Source organism: Bison bison, unplaced genomic scaffold (genome assembly GCF_000754665.1).
Source record: "Bison bison bison isolate TAMUID 2011002044 unplaced genomic scaffold, Bison_UMD1.0 scf7180017864354, whole genome shotgun sequence".
In the NCBI taxonomy this organism is placed as follows: Eukaryota; Metazoa; Chordata; class Mammalia; order Artiodactyla; family Bovidae; genus Bison; species Bison bison.
Genome location: NW_011494926.1, coordinates 3,459,035 through 3,485,749, shown reverse-complemented (window position 1 = coordinate 3,485,749; position 26,715 = coordinate 3,459,035). Strand labels below are relative to the sequence as shown.

Below are 26,715 nucleotides of genomic sequence, written 5' to 3'. Positions count from 1 at the left end.
CTTTTACCATGCTCCAAACCTTGTTTCTTTTCAGACTCCTTCTATCCTAGCTTCTATTTTCCATAAAGCCCTTTCAGTTCAGTTGCTCAGTCGTGTCCAACTCTTTGTGACCCCATGAACCACAGCACACCAGGCCTCCCTGTCCATCACCAACTCCCAGAGTTCACCCAAACTCATGTCCATCGAGTCAGTGATGCCATCCAGCCATCTCATCCTCTGTCGTCCCCTTCTCCTCCTGCCCCCAAATCCCTCCCAGCATCAGAGTCTTTTCCAATGAGTCAACTCTTCACATGAGGTGGCCAAAGTATTGGAGTTTCAGCTTCAGCATCAGTCCTTCCAGTGAACACCCAGGACTGATCTCCTTTAGGATGGACTGGTTGGATCTCCTTGCAGTCCAAGGGACTCTCAAGAGTCTTCTTCACCACAGTTCAAAAGCATCAATTCTTCAGCTCTCAGCCTTCTTCACAGTCCAATTCTCACATCCATACATGACCACTGGAAAAACCATAGCCTTGACTAGACAGACCTTGGCAAACTAATGTCTCTGCTTTTGAATATGCTATCTAGGTTGGTCATAACTTTCCTTCCAAGGAGTAAGCGTCTTTTCATGGCTAAAAATCACCATCCGAAGGATTTTGGAGCCCAAAAAAGTAAAGTCTGACACTGTTTCCCCATCTATTTGCCATGAAGTGATGGGACCGGATGCCATGATGTTAGTTTTCTGAATGTTGAGCTTTAGGCCAACTTTTTCACTCTCCTCTTTCACTTTCAACAAGAGGCTTTTTAGTTCCTCTTCACTTTCTGCCATAAAGGTAGTGTCATCTGCATATCTGAGGTTATTGATATTTCTCCTGGCAATCTTGATTCCAGCTTGTGCTTCATCCAGCCCAGTGTTTCTCATGATGTACTCTGAATATAAGTTAAATAAGCAGGGTGACAATATACAGCCTTGACGTACTCCTTTACCAATTTGGAACCAGTCTGTTGTTCCGTGGAAAAAGCAAAAGAGTTCCAGAACAACATCTATTTCTGCTTTATTGACTATGCCAAAGCCTTTGACTGTGTGTATCATAATAAACGGTGGAAAATTCTGAAAGAGATGGCAGTACCAGACCACCTGACCTGCCTCTGAGAAACCTGTATGCAGGTCAGGAAGCAACAGTTAGAACTGGACATGGAACAGACTGGTTCCAAATAGGAAAAGGAGTACGTCACAGTCTATTAATAATTACTTCTTTTTGCCACTCCTCAGAGAACTTATTTCCATTACTTGATATTTATGGAAACTATTTTTCCCTTAAATATCAAGAAAAAGAGAAGAGCTAAAAATGGATTATGGGATGGCAAGATGTTTGTTTACCCATGGTCTGGAGAGGTGTATGGCAGGAAATAGATGTATTAAAAACAAACAAGCAAGCTCTGAGCAGATGCCGTGCACTGGATCACAGGAACAAAGCTGATAGAGTTGGAGACGGGTCACTGACTTTCTCATGCCACAGGGCAGCTTTGGCATCCTGGAAAGGGGAGAGGGTCACTGTGCGGGTTACCAGTAAAGCAGCGTTTCAACAGAGGCCACATAGTGGGGCTTCCCTCGTAGCTGAGTTGGTAAAGAATCTGCCTGCAATGCAGGCGACTGGGTTTAATTCCTGAGTTGGGAGGATCCCCTGGAGAAGGAAATGGCAACCCACTTCAAGTGTTCTTGCCTGGAGAATCCCATGGACAAAGGAGCCTGGCAAGCTATAGTCCATGGGGTGGCAAAGAGTCCGACATGACTAAAGTGACGAAACCACCATCACCACAGTGGCAGCAGCTGTGGTGAAGAGTCCAGACTGAATCTAGTAAGGAAGAAGGCAAGATGAGCTGTTTGGGAAATTCTGAGTTAGAATTGGGAAAGATGGTAAAGGGAGGATGCTAGTTAGCAGTTTCACAGGTGGGGGCTATGTAGCGAGTGGTATTCCTACTTGAAAAGAAAAGTGAAGTCATTTGATGGGAACTGTTAATTCCATTACCAAAGCTAAAATCACAATGAATTTTTCTTTCTCTTCTTTCCTCTAGTTACAGTGAGGGTTTGTCTCTTACAACCTAAGGATGGTCCTTCTAATTGCACTTTGGATCTTTTCTCCTCCCATCTTTTGTGCCCGATAAACTAGCATTATCACCTTTTCACTGGGACTCCTTTCTGCAGAGATTCAAATGTGATTAAGTCTCTGGCCTCCCTTTATCCCATCTGCCTTGCAGACTTCTAACATTTCTCTTCTACCCTTAAAAATCTTCTCAAAAAACCTGTTTATACTGTCTCCAGAGCCTTACCCTCATTTCTCTCAGCACAGCCCATCTTGTCTGTGTGTGTTAATTGCTCAGTTGTGTCTAGCTCTTGCGACCCCATGCACTGTAGCCCACCATGCTCTTCTGTCCATGGGATCTCCATGCAAGAAGATCCCTTGCATGGGTTGCCGTTCCCTTCTCTCTATCCATCATTAAAAATCAGTGGGTTCCCATTCTCTTCTGTCTATTCATCATTAAAAAGCAGAAAAGCAAAACAAATAGACAAAAACATATTCCAGGGTTATCAATGACATCTGTATCCTAAGATCGAGTGGACGTTTTCACATTTCATCTTGCAACATTTGAAACTGTTAATCATTTCCTTACTCCTAAAGTGGGATTTTTTTTTTTTTTTTTATAGTTTGGCCTCTATAAATCCCATTCCTGGTTTTCTTTCTACTTCTGTCATTGCCCCTTCTAATTTTCCTTTGCAGAATCTACCCACATTATCTGGATTAAATGTAGAGTTCCTCACTCTAAATACTTGATCCCTAGGAATTTCCTGGTCACCCACAGATTAGATTTCTGTAGTAAACAATTCTCAACATTGTGTATCAGTGTTGTAGCCACACTGGGTTTCTCTCATTCTTCAAATCCACATTTGGTCCCTCGATAGTTAAGTTTGTACAACACTGTTCACTCCCTCCAAGACTATGCTCCCCCAGAGTAACTCCTGCTCAGCTCTCAGATCTCAAATGAAAGATCACTTTTTATGGGAAGCCTTTCCTAAGTTAGATCCATTCACTGTATACTTTTACAAAGCTCTGTTCCTTCGGAGCATTTCATTTATAACTTTGCTTTTGTTCTGTTTCCTTCCCCTTTGAATGATTTCAACCCTCCTGAACTATTAAAGGTCAGGAAGAGTACATTAAGAGTCGGCTTTTTTTCTCGTCTCCCAGCTTCTCATAGGTGGTGCCATTTCTCAGTCTGAAGTCCTTTCAGGCAGCAATGCTGATGGGAAGAATTAAGAGTCAACATACACATAGGACTACTTCATCTACTGGCACTGGTTGTGGTTTAACCAGTGGGAGAAATAAGTCTGCACTAATTTCAGAAGTTTTCAAGTGCGCAAACTCCATTTATTCCTTTTACATACCTCAGATACTTGCTCTCAAGACCTCATTCTTTAGGGAGAGCACACATCCAAGACATTTCCTTAGATTGCACTCTAAACTGGGACTAGATGCTACTCTGCCTTTGTGAAAATTAAAATTCACATACAGTTGTAAGAAATAATGGTGAAAGATCCCATTACCCTTTACCAAATTCCCCCTAATCCAATGGTAAATCTTTCAAAAACTGTACTGGTTATCACAACCAGTATACTCATATTGACAGACAAAATAGAGAACATTTCCATCATCGTAAGGATCCCTAATGTTGTCCTTTCACAATCACTTCCCTCCCACCTCCAAAATCACTGGCAACTACTGGTATTCCCCATCTCAAACTTTGTCATTTCAAGAATGTTATGTAAATAGAATCATTCAATAGCCTTTGGGGCTAGCTAATTTCATTCAGCGTAGTCTCTGGAGATTGATCCAGAAGTGGCATGAATCGATAGTTTTCTTCTTACTGTTGAGTAGTATTTTCCTGAAATGGATGTATCAGTAACCATTCACCCATTGAATAATATGGATTATTTCATTTTTTACTGTTATGAATAAAGCTTCTCTGATATTTGTGTACATGTGTGAAAGTAAGTTGAATGTTCAAGAGTACAACTGCTGGTTTGTGTGACAGTTGTTATGTTTAGCTTTTTAAGAAACCACAGTTATCCAGAGTGGCTATTCAACTCCCACCAGCGATGTGATCTAGTTTCTCTGCATCCTTGACGTCGGTTTTTACTTTGGCCATTCTGATAGGTATGTAGTGATGTCACACTGATTTTAATTTCCACTTCCCTAATGGCCAAAGATATTAAATATCTTCTAATGAGCTTATTTGCCATCTGAATGTCATTTCTGATGAAACAGCTCCGTTTTTCGCCTATGTTCTACTTGGATTGTTTCTCATTCTTGAGCTTTGTTATTTATATAATCTATATACCAATTCCGACATATACTAGAAACATGGTTTGCAAGTCGTCTTCTACTTTGTAGCTTATCTTTTTGTCCTTTTAACAGATTCTTTAACAGAGCAAAAGTTTTAAATTTTGATGATGTCCAATCTATCATGTTTTTATGGATTAAGCTTTTGGTATCGTCTTAAGAACTTTTCTTGCCTAGCTTTAGGTTCCAAAGATTTTCTGGATTTTTTTTTCTTATTATAGTCACATATTTAAGTCAATGATCCATTTTGAGTTGAGTAAGGTGTAAGATTTAACTCAGGGTTCATTTTGGTTTTGCCAACGGATGTTCAATTGTCCTAGGACCATTTGTTGAAAAGGCTGTATTTCTTCAATTGTTTTGGCACTTTGTTAAAAATCAGTTGGACATACTCATGTGCACCTGTGACCTCTATGCTATTCCAGTGATCTGTGTCTATCTCTCCCATAAAGAGCCCAGTTTAGAGAAGAAATATTGTATGACATCCCTTCTATGTGAAACCTAAAAAGAAATAATACAAGTGAATTTACGTACAAAACACAGACTCAGAGACTTCGAGATCAAGCTTATGATTGTCCAGGAGAAGGATGAGAAGAGATAGTCAGGGAGCTTTGGGGGAGAATTGATACACGTGTATGTATAGCTGAATCCCTTTGCCATTCACCTCAAACTATCACAACATAGTTATCAGCTATATCCCAATACAAAATAAAAAGTTTTAAAAAAGAACAGTCTCGATAACTTTAGCTATAAAATTACTCTTAAAATTGGATTTCTTCCACTTTATTAGTCTCTTAAAAAATTGTTTTATTCTAGTTCTCTTGCCTTTCCATATAAATTTTAGTACGATCTTGTGTCCACACACACACAGAATTATGTTAAACCTGTGTTATCAGTGTTAAATTTGTTTACCAGTTCTGGGAGAACTGACATATTTACTTTTGGGCTTTCTGACATAGGACTGTCTCTCCATTTCCTTAGGTCTCCTTTGATACTTTTTATCAGCATTTTGTAGTTTTCAGCAGACAAGTCCTGCACACACTTTATTAGATTTACACCTAAGTATGTGACTTTTTCATTTACTAGAATTGGCACTGTATTTTTAATTCCAGCCTCCTTGTATTCCAAGGTAGTATTTAGAAATACAAATGATTTTTCTATCTACTGTATGCAGTACACCATACTTGTTCACATTTGGAACATACGTAATTGTTCACATTTGGAACATTTCCAGGTCCAACTGAGGAAGAACTACTACAGGTAGGTTATGTACACAGCACAGTAAAAATAGGAAAAAAAAAAAAAATCTGGGACATCAAATCCGGACATTAGGCGTAAATGGTATGGCTTATGCTCTCTTGTCAGATTAGAGTTCTTTGTGAGGAGGGACATAAGAACTAGCTCAAATTGCTATCATAATCCCCATCTTGCTCTCCCATGAGAAACGCAAGTAGGACCCTGAATAGATGTGCTCTGGAGACATGCTTTTCCATGGAATTTCCTTGTCTTTTGGTGCTACATAAAGCTTATCAGTTGAGAAAAATGAAAATGTACTACTTGCTTCCAGGTCAGAACTTCCACAAATGCAGGACTAAATCTATAGCCTATCCTTTTCCCATCCTTGGCACCTTAGATGGATCTGTTCCTTTGTGAGCACTCCCACTCTGGGAATTCTCTCCTTTTCTCACTGCTTGTGGTTTAATCGCTAAATCATGCCCGACTCTTTTCGACCTCATGGACCATAGCCCATCAGGCTCCTCTGTCCATGGGATTTCCCAGGCAAGAATACTGAAGTGGGTTGCTATTTCCTTCTCCAGGGGATCTTCCCAACCCAGGGATCGAATCCAGGTCTCCTGCATTGCAGGCAGACTCTTCACCATCTGAGCCACCAGGGAAGTCCTTTCCACTGGAGACCTTGACAAAACAAAATTTAAAAGACCTACTTCTTTTAGGTTGACTGAATTGTTGGTTACAATTGTTTTTAATATATGCAGTTTTCATACTATTCTAAATATGACATGCATGAGGACTGTCATGACTAGTAACTGGTTCAGTATTCAGTGTTTTTGTCAAGATACCTATTTGGTTTTTACTTAAATTCTTACCTTAGGCAGACATGACAACTGTTAAATGCCAGAGATCTCGTTTTTAATCATTAATTTGTTAATTCTGAATATTAACTTGATAAGAAAAAAAATGTAAAGCTGGCACATCATCTACTAGTTATTTATCACCAAAAACCAAAACCCTAAACAAGCAAAATACTGCATTAAACTTAGTACAAATTTGCTTCTAACTCCAAACTTTCAGTTATAATTTCTAAGTATTTCTCCAACACAGACTTTAATTTAAAAAAAAATAAAGGGTATCTATTAAGTTTTAAGTCACAGATGTTACTTAAAAAAAAATAGATTGGTAATGTCCCTGAAAATTCTGATTTAAATGAGATATTAAGGACAAATAGCATTTTAACATTAGGAAAAAGAAGGTCAAAATGTGAGACTCTTAAGGTTTACTTTTTGGTAATTTGTACTGTACCCTCTTTGAAGTCAGAAATATAAAATTGGTCTTTTCATTAACTCCATGACCTAAATTCAAAATCTTCAACACAAATACAGGGCATATTATATTTCAGATTATCAGAATGATTCTCACAGCACTGAATACAAGTTCTTGCATAGTACTTCAATAATACACATTTGAGATTTATAAAAAGTAAATTAATGATCAATTTAAGAAAACTCTGCTATAACACTGTAAAACCCTTGAATACTGGAACTGTCATATTATATATTAGAAAAAATATTAGATAAAACATGACCATGGATAGCTCAGGAAAATATTCAAGCAATATTTTGCAAGGAATCTTATTATTTTGAATAAAATGACTCTTCTAAAAATGGACTTTTATATAAGGAAACATATGGAACTCATCATTTTCTCATTTCTACGTAATTTTTTTCACAGTTTACTTCTCTTTATGTACTTCAATCACGAATGTTCATGAACTTCATGGGGAAGACAAATTTTTCTGGAAGCAGTTTGCAGAGCTGAGATAAAAAATAAGGGGAGTTTGTTTTTACTGTAAATTATTTGATACCTCTTTGAGTATTCTTATAGTGGCTATGGTATTAAGAAGTGGAAATTCCAGTCCTTATTCTGTCATTTATTTTAACTTATTTAATAAAGACAAAGGTTATCTGCCCTACTGTCCAATAAGACTAGTTATGAGACTGTGTAAGTTCTTGAAAGTTTATAAAATGCTGTGACAAAAGTATACAAATCTGTACTTCTCAAGGGGGAAACAAACTGCTACGGTAGGGAATATAAAATCCTGCCACAACATACTATAGAAAATAAAAAGAGCTTAACCACTATAACAAGCATTAATTTGCTATGTTTAGAACAATTTCAGTAAGTTCAACACATTTACAAAGAAAACTGAATGAATGGTCTTTTCCAAAGCTAAATTATGAAAATAGGTGTTCATACCTATCTGCCTATAAAAGATCAAATTAAAGTATATCATTTAAAAAATAATGTACTTTGATGCAGCAGTTCTGAGAAAATATCTTGAAGAAATAATCTAAGATGTTTAAGGATATGGCATTATTTACAATAAAATAAAAGCTGGAAAAGTCCTAAGTGCCCCAAATGAGGAGATAATACACTGTGAGTCATCTACAAATGGAGGGGCTTTAAAAATGGTATATTAACCTATTACCATACACCGAAAGACAAAGCAATATGCATTATATAATCCCATTTTAAAATGTCTGGGGATCATTTGTAAATGACAGGCTTTCTATCATCCTACCTCTTTGTCTTTTTATTTTGAAGGTCTAGCTTTTCGACAGTATGTCATATGTGATTTTTTACAGGATTAAAAAAGACCAAATCCACTCATACTCTATACAGAAGTATTTCCCAGGTTAAGTGAAGGCTAACATGATTATTCTGCAAATATTCCACATATTATATAATTTTTAATAATTTTACTGTCATCATGTATTAACCAAAATCCTCTACTTCAAGCCAGAGACTTCTATTTCATAACCAGATCTCTAATTGGATTTTTATCGACTTATGCACTTTGAAATGATAATGTATTTTCCTGTAGAAACAGTGGAAGATAGGCAACTACCAAACTTATTTAACCCATGTTATAGATAACAGAAGGAATATCTGCAATTAAAAAAAAAAAAAATATCACAATACTGTTCACTCAATAAAAGCATGAAATGAACATGTTGAATGCTGGAAAAGCAGATCAAATTAGATCAGGAGAATAAACATTCAGATGAAAACTGAAAATTATGGAGGGACGTTCTGAAAACTTTCATTGGCCTTCGAGGTTGACAGAAATGCTTCATGTCTCTAATTTCACTTCAGAATCTATGGTAGTCCTTCTCTGATATTAGAGTATCGTTATACAATCACTCATGATAAGGAGAAACTTTTTAGTCCCCAAATGAAATAAAGAGAACATTTCCAGCAATAAATAGGCAGGAACTAGGGAGAAAAGGGATACGGAAGATTTTTGTATATGTGTGACAAAAGGAGTCAAGAACACTTTGGTACCAAAGGTGATTTAAAACAATTTTAAGTGAGAATGGCTGTGAAGAGAGGAAGAGGCAATATAGAGCCATTTCTTCATATAAATATTTTCAGAATTTTCAACTGTGCAATGCCTGAGAGCTGCAAATTCTCCTTTCTACTCTATGTTAATATAATTGATGCAAAATGCAGGACAATTTTAAAAAGTTAACAACTGCTTTTAGTAAGACTATTTTATTTAAAAAATTTTCAAAATATAAAAATAATAAACATTATGGGTATTAACAAACAAAACAACATAATTCAACTATAAATAATAAAAATGTTGACAACCCCACATAAACACATAATACTATAAACATTCTAGGCATACAAGAGTAGTTTTCTAGTTCAAGTTTTACCATTTTCAAGTTTTATCACTTTAAAAATAAACAAAAAAGCTGCTACAGCTTAACCAATTACTTTCGCTCCACTCAAAGAGCAGGGAATTTTCCCCCCATGCCAACACACATTCATGAAATGGGATACTTATGGGCACAGGTATTAAAAATTGGAATAATCCAGTCTCCAGACAAGAAAGAATTCCTTTGGTGCTTTTAGGTTCAACAATCCACAGAAATTGAGTTCAACTAAACCACTATTAAAGGAAATCTTGTGCCAGACATGTTCTGAAGTAATATTACACCCAAAACAGGTTCAGGATTCTGAGAATCAAAAGTAAACATCTATGAATGCTTTGCTGATACTTAAAAACTGTATCCTAAGAACATTCACTAAGATGCTGGAATGAAGTCTTGCAGATGCAGAAAATCTGCACATCAACACAAAACTTGTACAATGTAAATAATACATCTCTTTACAACTCATCAAATGTTCTATAAATATTTAAGAATTACCCTGCCTCCTGATGAGTAAAAGACAGATGGGAATTGAATGCAGAAGAGGATTACACCATTTTTTAGGATTAGAAAAGTTTTCCATTTGCAACTGGGAAAACTGAGCCATGCTCAACGTATCATTTTTTTTTTTTTTTCTAGTCATATTAACCATTCCTCTTATCAAAAGAGCTGCTGACAAATTGAAGAAAATGTTTTCTTTCTGGGAAGTTGGACACCAATTAGTATGTCATTCTGCATCATTCTCTTTAAATTACAGGGTGTTTCTAATTGGCTGGGCTCTTTACCTGGCTCATCACAGACCACTTTTATAATTATGCTGCTAGATTAGATTAAGTTATAAGCAATCATAGATTTAAGCTCAGCAAAGTCTGGATAACAGGTTGAAAAATGATATTGAAAGGTTTTGTAGCACCAATGACTTTTTCCTAAGACACTTGAGGGGCTGCATCACTTTAAAGTTATTATTTCTCTTGTAAACAAGACCAAAAATATTCAATTGATCTGTACTTTGAGCACAAATATTTATAAACTCTATTTGAAAAAAAAAACACACATATAGCATGACTAGGGCAGCTAATAGTGTAAAATCTAAGTATATTGAAAAATATAAAGATATATAAAAGGCTTTCATAATGCAATCGTGCAGAGGTAAACTGCTTCATTCAATTACACAAAAGTGATTCTGTACAGTTATCTACATATAGCTCCATGAGAATCCTCTTCAGGAAAATGAAATAATGAAAATCCTCATCTTTAATTAATAAACATATGGGAAATTATTAAAATATGTACCTGACCTACCAGATCTCAAAGCAATTTTTCAAAAAGTGCAATGATTTTAACGAGAATTAAATCATCTCAACTTCTGATTCCCAATGGCATGTTCAATTTCATTTTGCTTTATTTTGTTTTTAATTTAAAAACAAGGGGGTGAAAAAAAAGGAAGATGACAAAATAAGAGAGAGTAGTGGTATGTGATCCACAGCTATTAACCAACCCAAAGCTGATAACAGCCAAGTACGGTCTCTTCAGAGAATTATCTTTGGGTTTTCAGCCCAGCACGTTAGAGCTATTCTAACTATTACACAGAGAGAGAAGCTCTCCTTACAAAGAAAAAATACTGAACTAATCTGGGAAAATATCTGCAAACTCCCAGTGGCCACACGTTAGTTTACAATGTGAACTAATACAAAAGTCTAATTTTAAAATGCCTTGTAGGCTACAAGGTCATACATAAGAAAAATTTCCAAAATACTTACTGTTCCTTTAAACCAAGCCTACATTAACCATGCTGTTTTCAATTAATATGAATCAAAATAGATAATTTACATTATGTCTGACATATTCATTCTTTTTTCCTGGCGACAAATGCAATGCATACTCAAGAAAAAGTGCTTGCAGAACAGTTAACTTTGCACAAAAAGGTGAAAATGTGAGCATGGCTGAATGGAACTAAAAATAAACGGAAAACAAGGGTGAAGAGAATCAAATATAATTTGGACTCTTAATGAAAACTTGTGATCAAGTGTTAACTTCTAAAATGTTAATGAGAATCCAAGAAGGAATACTAAGAAATTAATGTTCTGAAAACTTTATGGTGCTCATTATAAAGAGGGTATTTTGGGTGAAAATTTAGAATAAAATTTAACTTCACTCTTTATAAATAATTCTACACCATATTGCTTATAAATAAAGAACACGGACATACACCTCTTAAGGCAAGAAATCTACAGTCTTTAACAGTGTTAGACACACACTATTTCCCCTTGCTTTTAAGATTGTCTTTGATGTCTTCGTTGCAAGTGAAGAAAACAAGGAAACACTGTGTAAATTAGACGTTCATTAGATATTTCTCAGTATTTATAATTCACAGATCATCCCATATTACTTGAAAAGCAAATTATTCTCCTTGTTGATTTTGAAGAGTTAAGAATTTTTTAAAAATTATTTGGGTAAGTGGCCTTGGCGTAGACTTCAATAAATATATTTAGAAGAAACAGGCAAGTTATTACCATGTGAAAAAAATATTTTAACCATTTGTTCAAAATTATTGTAAGTAACCACCCTAACTCCAGAAATGTATCCTAAAGCCCAGAAAAAGTAAAGCCAAACCACGGTTTAACTTTTTAATCATTTTCATCATTCTAGATTGTTCATGCTGATGAACATAGTATCATGGCTTTATAGATTTCCTAGATACAATTTCAACTTGGCTGAGCCTGAAAACTCATCTCATGTTAGGAAAACCAAGAGGATTTGTTTTTCCTTCTTAGAGTGTTTAAAAACAAACAGCTATAAAGGGGAGAAAACATTTAAGTATAAGATCAGACAAAGCACACACTCAGATTTACTTCTGGACTCAGATGTACCCTAAAATTGAACTGGAAAAATAAAAATGCTAATTATGGTACATGTAAACATCTATTCAAACTGATAAAGGGCAAACATAAAGTGATAGTGTCATATTATTGTAACAGTCGTCTCCAGACAGGAACAGGTCTTGCTGTTGTAGTCACAAAGCTAAATTCAGGCAATGATGATCTCCCTCTGCTGGAAAAAGAGAAGACTATTAAAAAAAACTTTGAAAACAGTAAATAAATCTAAAACTTGAATCATACCATACAATGACCTTAACTTTTTAAAAACATTACATCTGAGAAAAGAATCAAAATGAAAGTTGCAGACAAATTTTACAAAGATCAACCATGGTTTAAAATGATTTTAACAAAACCTCTCTGCAACACGCTTCATTAAGCTGCACAGATAACAGCTCGGCAACACGATTATGATCCAAATTTTTCATTAGGAAATGTCATCATGGACCATATAGTAAATTTTTATCAGTGTGGGTTGGAAAAGTAACAATTTTAAGAAATCATTAACAAATTTCAAGATATTGATAAAAAAATAAAAGCAAGAACAATTGTCTTAAGTTTCCCAAGGACTACAAAATAATCATGAGCTATATATGTAATTTCCTTAAACTCCATGGGATAACCATTTCATTCTTCAATCACACTGTATGACATAAAATACTATACTAAGCATAATGATAAACAAGAAAAGTAAATAAAAAGGAACATATCAAAATGAGACAGTGTTTGGTATACAAAAGAAGACTAACTTGGATGATGAGATAAGAGGATGGATGAAATAAAGTAACAGGGAGGGAAGGGTTAGAAAAGAAACATAAATTGGTACAAAAAAGTAAAAAATGCTTCAATTATACTAATCTAATAAGTACATAATACTGATAAAATGCAAGAACCAAATTAGGAATTTCTCTACTGAATAAGTATAACGTTTTCATTAGAAATTACTAATGCGACTGTCAATCAAATTCACCAAGGTTTCTTTCTTTCTTGGGTCTTTTAGATAGCTATTCTGGATATCAGATCTGTCAGATTATCTGTCAGATAATCTGCTGTCATCTGATAGGTATACAATAATCAGAGAGCAAAAAAATCTATTCTTCTCTAAAAGCCTGTATGCTGTATACATACCTTAGAGCAACTAGCCCGTTCAAAAGTTAATAAGATAGTTTCTGAAAATATGGGAAAAGGAAATTTTTTCTTTCTGCCTTACAAATATTGTATGTTCATGATTTATCCCTAGATTAAATTTCTACTTTTAATCATATAGGGTTTCAGAAGAATGGGAATAGCACTGTAAAGGACCAAAAATAAGCTAACAAGCTTACTGAACTAAGCTAACAAGCCAAAACTTTTACACAGGACATTTTTGTTTTAAAATGCTAAGATTTTTTTTGTAAGGGAAGAAAAAAAAAAATCTTACAAATGTTTACATAAATTCTAGGACTAAAACTATTTTTCTATAATTAGTTTACACTACAGGTAAGGAAAAAAGAAAGAAAATATAAATTGATAGTTTGTATGATACTCTAAAATAGCCATTGATATTTCAACATACTAGATGAGCAAATGTTTGCTTTCTTTTTATAACCTTTAGAACCAGTGAGTATTGTTCCAAGTAAGACTGAAAATACAGTCCCCATAAAACAGTTCTAGTAAGAAGAAATTTCCTCCAATTAAACCATACTTTTCACAGGTAGTCAGCTAAAACAGTGAAGTCTTATCTTAATAGTAAACTATCGTTTGATACATTTGATCATATCACAAAATAAAACAAGAGCTATGGAATACTATCCCATTCATGCAACACGATTTCATTAAATGCTGAATACTGGTTAACTACCAAAATTAATTTTTAAATGTTACAATTATCCAATAACATTTAAAACAACACTGCTATGTAGAGACATAAGATACTGAATGAAATATGTAAAATGACAACTCCACCATCCCTTGAGGTAATCCTAATCAATCTTTTAACAAATGATATATAATTTCCTTCCATTTTTTCCTGAAAAAAGTAGCTGTCTACATCTCAATTCCTTCTTCATTCCCACTTCAGCCCAGATCTACACTATAGCAAAGAACTTCTAAGGAAAACTGCAGAATTAAAAAATGTATTTCAAGTTTTAGGTAAATACTATAATAAAAAAGAGTTCTAAACTCTGAGTTTAGAACTGAAAGGAAGTTGTAAGTACGAAGAAAAAGTGTGAATACAGAAGTTAATCTATACTTTTTAGGTTAAATGTAATTTGTGTAGCAAAAGCAAACATCTGGAACAGTATACAAAACTGTACCAAGACACACTGTATGACTTATCATAACCAAATCTAAGTTGCTTCTACTGATGATAGAAACAGTAACAGCAACAACAGGTAGGGAGAACTGGTATAGATATGTTAAACTGTTTTAGATCAAACACTAATATACTACCAGGGAAACTAAAGATGTGAAAGGAACCTTAAGAGATCATCTGCTGCTGCTGCTAAGTTGCAGCAGTCATGTCTGACTCTGTGCAACCCCATAGACGGCAGCCCACCAAGCTCCCCCGTCCCTGGGATTCTCCAGGCAAGAACACCGGAGTGGGTTGCCATTTCCTTCTCCAATGCCTGAAAGTGAAAAGTGAAAGTGAAGTCGCTCAGTTCTGTCCAACTCTTAGCGACCCCATGGACTACAGCCTACCAGGCTCCTACGTCCATGGGATTTTCCAGGCAAGAGTACTGGAGTGGGGTGCCATTGCCTTCTCCGAAGAGATCATCTAGTCCAACCCTTTTCATTTTACAGACAAGGAAACAACCCTGGATAAGTTAAGAGACTTTTCTAAGGCCAGAGAATTAGTTACAGAGCTTGGGAACAAAAGCTAAATCTCTTAACACTTGTCCAGTACTCTATACTTGCTCATCTTTGAATATAAAAAATTAATGGGATGGACTAGATTAGTGGCTCTTGACATTTCTGTTCTTACACAATCATAGAAACCAAAAGGCTATCTTACTCCTGAAACAGACATTTAATATTCCAAAATGTTAATAGCTTACTAATTGCTATGGAAATTCCGCTAAGACTATGTGTATACTCCTCCATCACTATTTGTAAGAAACCCCACTGGTACAATACTTAACAGAATCAACTGTTTACTAAGATGATCCCAATTGATTGAGAAGACCTTCAAGAAAGATTTCTGGAAAATTGATAAGAATTAACAAGGGAGGTAATTGTCACTCCATTATTGGAGATTTAAATATGCATTCATTCATTAATTCATCCCACAAACAACTGAATGTCCACTATGAGCCAGGTTTTATGATAATCACTAGAGATAAAGATGAATAAGACATGGTCCCCTTCTTAGAGGAGCTTGTAATCTAGTGGGGAAGACAGACATATAAACCAGATAAACTATATTACAACATAAGTACTATAACAGAGATATGAACAAAGTGCTGTATTAAAAGGGATGGTTAAGGTATGAACTGGCTAATGACCAAAGACTAGTAATTTTGTGTAACATCTACTACATTTACTGCAAACACAATCTCATGCCCGATCAATAATTACGAAGGAGGTAGCAACATAGTTTTTAAAAAAGCTGGCACTGAAATCAGAGTGCCTGTATTCAAATCTAGTCCTTCTATTTACTAGCTATCACTTTGGGCAAGTCATTCCATCTCTATTAGCCTAAGTTTCCTTACCTGTAAAATGGATATCTTAAGTTTTAAATGAGAACACATGAAAGTACATGTAGAGTACTAGTATTTTTTTTATAAACATACTCATTAATTTAAAAAATCCAATAGCAATTTAATACTAAATAATATTTACAATTAAAATATTAATGATAATAAAAATATAATTATGAACCTGATAAATGTTGCTAATATTTAATCCCCATACTTTAGGACCCAATCAAAACATTCTTGCGTTCTGATTCATTCAAAGCAACACGGTGTAAAACATTTTAATTTTAGGTTATGACAGAATTTAAGAATAGGGAAAGTGATTAGCTATTTATGAATTTAAATAAACAATATATAATTTCAGTTACATTATAAGGGAATTTTACAATAATTACACAATAGCACACTAAAATTTGCTAATCAAATTATAAAGCCAAAAATCAGTATGGAGATTTAACTGGCCTTTGAAAGATTTTCTTTCTTTATAATACCTGTTTGGTGTAAAGAGAAGAAACGTGAGCCTCTGCCAATTTGGCATCTTTCACGACTACTAAAAAGAAAAGAAAACAAACTTACCTAATGAATCAGAATAGCACATAGTCAACATACAAGAGACTATACATAAAAATATATCACAGCTCTAAGTATAGTAAAGAAGTTCTGAGTAAAGTCACTATTGTGACAAAAGACATCTGACAGTGAAATTTTAAATATAAACATGTGCATCAACTGCAAGCCAAAACGTTCCTATGAAACAGAACTACCGTTGGGAGTATATATACAACTTTAAGTGGAGGAAGAAAAGAAAAAGAGGAACAGCATCCATGAGCTACTCCACTGGCAAAAGACTATGGTGGTGAAATTACAGTTTGTGACTGTGAGGACCCCAGCATGGGAAGAAAGTTTTTTTGTGTGTGATTTTCAATATAATCACTGTAATCTCAGAAGGGGCAGAAATACTTGCAACCAAAAGGATAAATTTTAAAAGATAAATATGTAGTCTCCCACCCTCCATTCTACAAAGAACGCATTTATTTCCTAGAAACTGCTATATCAACTTTCAATGATCATGTTGTCAGAGAACATGAGAGAAGTCCACTTAAAAATCACAATATTGTTGCAAATGTCAAAGATTTTTTTTATAGAAGTATAGGAAATGCACACTTAAAATATCAGACTGGAACACTTACCAAACAGTGCTTTCCTAAAGTAGTATCTATAGTACATTTCTTTATTCATACATCTTCAAATGGTCAAGTTTTCTTTCATACATCCAAAATGTAATGTGATGTTTTCTTATTCACCAAATGTTATCTCTACTTGAAGTCTGGTTCCAAACTAATCAGCCTGCTTTTAAATTTTAAGACATCTGTTGAAAGTTTATAGGATCAAACCAAACTGAAGTGGTATAAATTTTAAACAATGGATTGTACATTATTGTAAAGGTACCAGTAACCATTATTAAGAATAAGTTAGTGATTATAGCTCCTTTTGTGATAACTGGGGAGAAGGGTAGATCACCATCTGGAATGGTCTATTTATTTTAATTCTTTTTCTTTTCTTTCTTTTTCTTTTTTCTTTTTTTAAATCAAGGAACATTGTCTTTTTTTTTTTGTCATTGCTTTTTTCTTTTCTTTTCTTTTCAAGAGACCATTCCACTTTATTTTTTAACATCTGAATGCATAAGGACTCAAATGCAAAGCAGTCATACACCGTTATCATTAAAACCCATATGGTAAAATACATACACAAGTCCAACAAAAGGCTAATACATAGTAAAGCCTAAGCATACTACTATGTAATATTATGAATACATAACTTGGAGACTTTAGTTAGAGTACTATGTTATCTATTCATTTTTTGAAAACATTCATTAAGATTTTAAATGCAAATTCATTCCTTATTTGGAGTAAAACAAAATTCTCTAAGTTATAACAAGTATTGGTCATTAAGTCTTCAGACCTATTCATTAAATTACAAAGAACCCAAATAATTCTGTAATGTTCAGTAAGTATGTAATAAAAACATTGCATATGTTTCTAGTGTGATGTCTTTACCAATTGTTTACTGAAATAAAACGCAAACATCAATCTTTCAAAATACAGGATTCAGAAGGTAGTTTTCTTCTCTTTTGTCTATTTGTGAAATCCATCTTCATTACATTTTACCAAAAATTGTTTTTACAAATATGTAAAAGTACATTAGATAATACTAATGAAACACAGGTAGAGTTCTATCATATGCAGATCAATGATCAGTCAAATCATCTTCTCCAAGAACGAGATTCATTGTCTTCTTCTTCTTCATCATCATCTTGAAGTAATGAATCATCCACCAAAGACTCTTCCTGAAACTTTAGGTTAAAATGCATTTAGGAATTTACCCAAAAAAAAAAAGAAAAGAAAAAAGGTGACACTTTTAAATACTGATTACTCTCAACAGAGTCGAATACAAAAGGTATTTCTATAGTTAGACCATTCAAGAAACAAAAGCAACCTTTATCCACTCAAAGGTTTCTCAATACTATCTATTCTACTGCTTACATCACAGACACTAAAAAAAAAATCAAAGTTGTAAGCCTTTGTACATGCCATTTCTCCTGCCTCTCTTCATCAAATTATGCCATCTTCTATACCTACAAAACATTGCTGCACACCTTTTTTTTTTTTTTAAGAAAACATCAGTAATTCTTCTCTGACACTAAATCAACCAATAACTTGAATAAAGTTTATCAATACTTATATTTCTTTTCTGCTGTATGTAACAAACATTTTCTTTTACAGCATTCTTTTCTTTTCCCCATTCCCTTCATAAAAGCTTCTCAGACTACTTTTCAAACTTTTCAAAATACCTAATACCAGGAGCTCTCCTGCTTTTCTCCCCATTCAATTCAAACTCATGGAAGGACAAAGGTATAATCTAAAATATAAAATGACAAATCATGTATATGAGTTTCAAAATACACATTTTATTCTTGCATTTGACTATGGACATGTATAACAGCCTCAAATGCTCTCCAAACAAAATGAAGTGCCATAATGAAAATCTAATCAAGGTAAAACATGGAACCATTTAGTTTTCCCACCTTACCTTTATTCCTTAACTTCCTCAATTTTTTTTCCTACAGCTTATTTCATGATTAAACAAAACAGAGTTGCTTATTTTAGATTTTTGGTTTCAAAGGGCTCTCCCACTTCAGTGGTCTTTATGCTCCCCCCTCTCAGCCATAAGACTAACTGCTGTTATGCAAGAAAAAATATACTATTCCACACCTATATCTCTGCCAATTATAATGCCTCTCTAACTATTACCAGTCCAAGTTCTTGGTTATGAAAAGCTTTTTTTTTTATCACTTGGGGTTCAGCTACACTGCTACCACCTCCTTCAAGATTCTTCTGGAAAGAAACAATCATTCCTTCCTCTGCGTACCCACAGCATATTGTTCAAATCTTTATTCACCATATCAATCTGCCTTTTATTATAATTAGTTTCTTGTGTCTATCACCACCTTCTTTTCCAGATTGTATTGCTCCTTGATGATAGGGACCGTGTCTTATTCATTTTTCTGCCTATTGCAGTATCTACCATATAGCAGGCATTCATTCTAATGAACTAAAATGATATGAATTAAAACCTGAAATGTCAATAAAGTAATTAAGTAAATATATACTCTAAAACTTAAAATATCACAAGACTTCCTGTGGATAAAAATCTAATGAGCAATTATTGTCTTCTAAGAATAAATGAAAACTGAGTATATATATGATTTTCAGATATTCTTTTTGGATTAGAAATCCACAGTTATCGTTAATACATAAAATTTAATCATCTGCATTTTATCTGCTATCCCCTGCCTGGAAAGTAGCTCAGGAATAAAAGCTTTATGTTAAAATCACAGCCATAGATCATATTTTATATAAAAATAAACATTTAAGGGTAAAAGCAAATGAAAAAAAAAAAAAAAAAACATACTTCCTCTTCATCAGGTTCAACTTCTTCTGTTTCGACAGCTGAAATATTAGTTATTGGCTTATTCCATGCCAGCTTTAGATCCTGCCCTTTGAAACGAGCTCCATGAACTGCAGCCTAAAACAACGAAAAACATTGGAATACAGAACATTAATAATTTATGAAGAAAACAATGAAATGTTATAGTACCTAATATTAAATACAAGTGAAGACAGTTGTCTATTTTTGCTTTGTGGTTTATTTCTCTATTTACTATTTATTATTGCAGTTTATAATTTACTTTATATTGTTATTTATTTCTAAAGTCAGCCTAGTGATTTGAGTAGAGCTATTTCACTACTGGCCAATATGTGACTAGAAGAACTATGTCTCCAAGTCTACAGTAAAATGATAACTGCTACTCAGGGCAATAACTGCAAAGCACTTCAAGATTCTGGTTTTGTATTTTAATTCTTATTAATTCACAAATGACTCATACAGTAACTAGAAACTAGAAACCTCTAATAAATTTAAGGATAATTTTGCATGTGTATTTATACTTAAATTACATCAAATAATCACAAATACCATAAAATGCCTGATCCATCACTAATACAAAATACAAATATCTCAATGAAGAAAAAAAACTGAGCTTTTCTATTGAAAACTAAAGAACTTCCCTACAAAGCTTTCAGAGTTGCATATAATGAAAACTGAGTAAACAGTCAAGCCTAAATACTTGCTACATTAAATGGCTGGTTCAGAAAGAGTGCTTTCAAATTAAAGTAATGTGAACTAATATAAATCAACATTAGCAACAAACCAAAATAACTGTCACCAAAGATTTACAGCAAAACCTCAAAGTACAGCATAATGTGAAATGTAGAAACAATTACATGTTTAATGACATCTGACCACAAGTAGTATGATATAAAGTCCCCAGGTAAAACTTTTAAATCTACACATATAAATTTATGGTTACTTTAAAAGATTTCATGCCTATTAAAATGTAGCTCAGAAATTTTTAGTCCATGACCCCATCATGTCATATAACTAAAGAAATTTTAAGTATTTATATATAATACTTAAGTCCAGAAACAAATTAAGTTTTTGAGGCTGTAAATATTACATAAAAGCACATTCCTGCAAGGAATTCGAACTATCTCACACAAAATGTCTACTCATAAAATTCATGTTTTCATCCAGCTAAAGAAAATGTTAGTGATGTTAGTGATGTCATCTATAGTAAGTTCTTCAAAAATTTCTTATGATCTAATTTTGCACATCTCTATATTCAATACGTACTTCAAATGCACAAGGTGAATCTACAACTCTCTAAAGTTTTAGTTTTAAAATTATTTACTGGGTGCTGTCATCCAGGCTTTGTTGTTCAATTTACCCGTTATGCGTATGCGTTGGTCTCAGTTGTGTCTGACTCTGTGAGACCCCATGGACTGCAGCCCTCCAAGCTCCTCTGTCGATGGGATTCCCCAGGCAAGAATACCGGAGAGGGTTGCCATTCCCTACTCAAAATTTACACATTATAAGGCAGAGTAAAATTAGCATAAATCTAAGTAGCCTGGGATTTTTGGAATGCTAAGTGAGTTCTGGTTTCAGCTTCAAGGCATCAGTTGCGTGAGCCCCAAACAAAAGTCACCTGACCTTTGAAGCTTTGAAGTCAGGCCATGACTTTTCTCTAGCTATGAATATCCTAGACGGCATTTTCTTTCAATATAAGGCTGTTTCATCTACACTGAAAATTTGTTTACAGTAGCCATCTTCATTAATTATTTTACCAATAACTCACAGCAGCTTCTGTATTGGCACTTGCATTTTTATATTATGGAGATAGATTCTTTCCTTAAACCTCATGAACCAATCCCTGCTGGCTTCAAACTTTTCCTCTGAAGCTTCCTCATCTCTCTCAGCCCTCACAATACTGAAAACAGACAGGGCATTGCTCTGGATTAGACATGACTGAGCGACTTCACTTTCTTTCTTTATGAGGATACTGTGGCTGGATTGATGTCCTCTCCAGACCACTAAACTTTCTCCACATCAGCGGTAAGGCTGTTTCACTTTCTTTTCATTCTTGTGTTTACTAGAGTAGCACTTTCAATTTCCTTCAAGAACTTTTCCTTTGTGTTCACACCTTGAATAACTGGCACAGGAGGCCTCGTTTTTGTCCTAGCTCAGCTTCTGATATACCTTCCTCACTAAGCCTAATCTTTCTAGCCTTTGACTTAAAGTGAGCAACGTGAGACTCTTCCTTTCACTTGTATGCTTAGAGGCCACTGTAGGGTTATCAACTGGCCTCATTCCAAGGTTATTTTGTCTCAGGGAGCAAGGAGGCCCGAGAAGAGGGAGAGATACAGAATGGCTGCTTGACAGGGCAGTCAGAACACATTTATTGACTGAATCTGCTATTTTATATGGGCACAGTTTATGGTGCTCCCAAACAACCACCATTTGTTCTGTGGTCACCAGAACAAATATAATAATAATAATGAGAAAGTTCGGAATATTGCAGAAATTACCAAAGTGTGATAGAGAGACATACAGTGAGCAAATGCTGTTGGGAAATGGTGGCGACAGATCAGCATAAAGAAGCACTGCCACAAACCTTCAATCTGTCAAACAAACAATAATATCTGCAAACTGCAATAAAGTAGAGCACAGTAAAACAGGGCATACCTGTATATGTGTGTGTGTATAAAAACCACACAGTACAGAATTATATGGGAAATATCAGGAGCCTTCAATTTATTTTCTTTATACGTGTGTATATATGTGCTATACATGTATATGTATATGTGCACATCTGTATATGAATGCATTTTTTCCCCCACCCCCAGCTCTGACCTCTGAAAAAAATTGTTATAATTAACATACTCAGTAGTAATGAGCATGCTTAGTACTCAGACTATGGTCTTTAAATACCTTTCCCAGTAATAAGAACCAGAGCTCCTTAGAGAAATGGCCAGTTCATGGTCTGGAAGAGAAAATGCGTAAGATGAACCTGGAACACCTTTTCATACCAGAAAGAAAGAAAATATCATAACCCATTAGAGTCCTGTCAAAACAACTCACAACAAACCTATATAGTAGCCACTAGCCAAAGCCAGGACACATCAGTAACTGAGAACAATGGATCAATACCCATGAAATGTTTAAATCTATGAATTTATAATTGTATAATATCAATCAAGCTAAATCAAAATATGCATTTATTATGGATCCCTAAAGGAAGAAAGTAAAATATTTGTAAGAAAATCAGGGAAATGTAAACTCTGACTGGGAATTTAATAATATTTAAGGAATAATAATAATTTTTAGGTATAATAATAGTATTGTTTTATTTTATTTGGCCTCTAATATTGAAAGAGACACACTGAAAGGCTTACAGCTGAAATGGTATGACTGGGAATGGCTCCAAAACAAGGAGGTAGAGTGTTGTAGTGGGTGGAATATAGACAAAAAAAGATTGGCCATAAGTGGATAATTGCTGAAGCTCAATGAGGAATTTGTGGGCGTTCATTTTACAATTTTCTCTAATTTCTATGCTTTGAAGTATAAATGAAAAGTCTGTTTAAGTGCTGAAGCATTTTATTCATAAGCTTGCTCTAGGATTTTGCCTATTTAGTCTTACACAGCATCATTCGAAGTTTGCACCAAATTATAAGTAAGGCGAGCATGCAAACATATGACAGAAAGGGAAAAAAGAAAAAGGCTTGAAGATTTGACAAATGAAGGAAGAAAAAAAGTATGAAAAGTAGTTATGAGGTAGCCTCTGTATCTTACATAGAAAATGATTCTAGAAACAACATTTGGAAAAGACTGTGTCGGGGTCCAGCCCTGGTGGATCCAGGGAAATTCGAAGGAGAGACAGCTTCGGCAATCAGGATACGATAGCTTTAATTAAATATTAATTAGAGATATAAAGAGTAATAGAATGAGGATAGCTCAGTAGGAAAATTCAGTGGAGAAAAGAGGCTGAATAACTTGGTTTACGTGGAAAGCTAGTAAAATTCCAAGACAAGGAATTTACATCACCTACGTAGGCCACAGGCGTCCTCCCGTTCTCCCGAAGGAGAGGAGACACTAAGGCCTCCCCAGTCAGATCTTGGAAGCCCAGGCATAATTAGTAGGCTTGACGAGCCTCCACGTTCTAGATGGGGATTCAGCCAGAAGGTGAGAGAAAGAACGACATGGGGAGACCAGTCTTTTGAGGAACTTATCCCATTTTTTATTTTTCCAGGGTCTGTTTTTATACACTGAGATGTTATACAAAAGTCACGCGGGGTCAGCAGTCCTGACTTTTATTAAAGTCAGGTGTTTCATACAAATGTATACAGAGGTCTTAGGGGTGTTACATCATCTTTTGGCCAGGGGGCCTGCTGACAATTTATGACCCTCTCCTTGTGACAGCGGTCAGTCAACTAGAACACTTATTTCTCCAGGGGTGATTATTTTTAAAACAGACGCCACCTTCTGAAGGTACCAGATAAAGTTACATTCCTATAGGGTGGGGGTGTAGTGGGTTTTAATTAAGAAAAGAATTTACTTAGCCTAAGGTTCAATGTGATTAATATCAAAGGTTAATACTTATTTCTCTTATATGTTAGTTATATTCATTAATGTATATAAGGGACAAGAGATATGGAGATATAGCCGTAAACATTGGCTCAACAAATGAAAAACTCTTCACCAATACAATTTCTAATCAGCCCACTATACTATACTAATAGTTTTTTAACTTCTCTAAAGAACCGGTTTTTAGAAGGTTTAAAACATCTCGTGCCTCTCACGGTTGAGAGGCTGTGAACAATCACATGTGGCCGGACAAGCCTGTCAGGTGGGCTAGAGAACCTTCAGAGGAGTTTGTAGGTTGAAACACTCCTATCACGCCCAGGAATTATTTTTAACTGGAGCTCTAAGTTAACTCTTTCTCCGAAAGAGGTGGTGGGGGACAGCCCCGCGTAAAGTCAGAGGTGTAGGTGAGAGCACAAAGTAGTAAAGTAGGCAGACTCTGGTTTTGGGGGTAGATGCTCGAGAATTTCCAGGGGGACTCCTGAGGCTCGATCCCACCTTTGCGTATGTCGAGCCTCCTTCCTCATGACCTTTGCCACGGGCAGAGGTCCTCACGCTGGCTCCCGACATTGGAATAAGCAAGGAGTGTTTGCCTTTTGCCTTGCAAGTTATTTAGATTATATATCTAAACTGAACATACAAAATGCAGCTCTTCACAAACTTACTGACAAGAAAATCCTTTGTTAGAGCTCTTATAAAACCAATGTTCTGCAAAAACACTGTGGGAAAAACGGACCTAAGTCAGAAGAGCTAGAGCTATAATCCCAGTATATCTTTCTTTTTTAGTAATCATAATGGTAAAACTATCTATAAAATAAAGTTAAAGCCAAGTTTATTAATGTTTGTTAATAACCACAGTATATAATGTTTAGGCAGGAGTTACATTAAAGAACCACCAAAACTCAAAACATGTAAAATCTGATTTTCAGAATTTATAGAGAAAGACTTCTATTTCTTTAGCTTTAAGTTCAAGTTACATGGCCACTTTCTCGCAAGCTTCAGACTTAGATTTACTCATTCTCATAGCAGTGTTCATCATATAGCAATACTTAACTATTAAGTAAATCAGTAAGAACACACAGACTGTTAAAAACACGATTTGATTTCTCTTGACTGAATCCACTTATACACTTAGTTCTTGCCACAGATTTACTATTTATTCAGTTAGCCCCATCAGTTTCTGACTTGATGTTGAACTATCCTCTATGAATCCAATTTTGTGCTTCTATCTTCAGGTCTAAAGAATGAGAGTTTTGAAATCATTTCTTCTATCTTGTTTCTATTCAGTTTCATTAACAATCAATTCTCATTCACACACAGACACACACAAATATTAATAATAGCTAACACCAAGATGGAGAAGGCAATGGCACCCCACTCCAGTACTCTTGCCTGGAAAATCCCATGTATGGAGGAGCCTGGAAGGCTGCAGTCCATGGGGTCACTGAGGGTTGGACACGACTGAGCAAATTCACTTTGACTTTTCACTTTCATGCACTGGAGAAGGAAATGGCAACCCCCTCCAATGTTCTTGCCTGGAGAATCCCAGGGACAGGGGAGCCTGGTGGGCTGCCGTCTATGGGGTCACACAGAGTCGGACGTGACTGAAGTGACTTAGCAATAGCAATACTAAGATGGTTTGGGCTTCCCAGGTAGTGAACTGGCGTCTCCTGCATTGCAGGCGGATTCTTTACCAACTAAGCTAAAAGAGAAGCTCACAGAGGTAAAGAATCCACCTGCCAATCCAAGAGACATGGGTTCAATCCCTGGGCCTGGAAGATCCCCTGGAGAAGGGAATGGCAACCCACTCCAATATTCTTTTCTGGAGAATCCCATGGACAGAGGAGCCTGGCCGGCTACAATTCATAGGATTGCAAAGAGTCAGACATCACTGAAGCAACTTAGCATGCACGCAAGATGATTTACTATGTTCCAGGCACTGTGTTCTAAGTAAATTTTGTAAGTTTTGAATCCTCACAACTACTGGGAGTTGAGGCATGGGTGTCAAAACCTACCAGTAGAACAAGAGTCTCTTTCATTTTGCTTCATACCTCTTTCAGTTTGGGACTGTCGAGTGTCATCTTTGGGACTGACTCTTATAAAACAGGAACTTAACTATCCTATTCTAAAACCGGATCCTGGTTGCTTACAAAAGTATAGGAACAATTCAGAGTAGGAAAACTAACTTTCTAACCAGTCATAGGAAGAGGTCACTTTTTTCTGTCCTCTTTGGGTACTTATCCACCTTTAGTACATTGAGGGTGGTGACAGACAAACCGGAGAACAGAAAATAAAGCAA

The 26,715-nt window shown here is 35.2% G+C and overlaps 1 protein-coding gene across 17 annotated transcripts in view; it reads right to left on the bottom strand.

The window, feature by feature from the left end:
* Nucleotides 1–9,145: 9,145 nt before the first annotated feature.
* The window catches only part of RBM26 (RNA binding motif protein 26), an 82,849-nt gene continuing 65,279 nt past the window's right edge, over nucleotides 9,146–26,715 (bottom strand). For 12 of the 17 annotated variants that reach the window (XM_010855123.1, XM_010855115.1, XM_010855116.1 and 9 more), the window contains 3 exons: nucleotides 19,851–19,964; nucleotides 16,370–18,231; nucleotides 9,146–12,379 (listed from right to left, as the gene is read on the bottom strand). In XM_010855123.1, the coding sequence (XP_010853425.1) occupies nucleotides 18,142–18,231; nucleotides 19,851–19,964 (204 nt within the window). In that variant the 3' untranslated portion in view covers nucleotides 9,146–12,379; nucleotides 16,370–18,141. The remainder of the gene's footprint in view (nucleotides 12,380–16,369; nucleotides 18,232–19,850; nucleotides 19,965–26,715) is intronic. The other 5 variants (XM_010855109.1, XM_010855111.1, XM_010855110.1 and 2 more) reach the window with 5 other exon arrangements.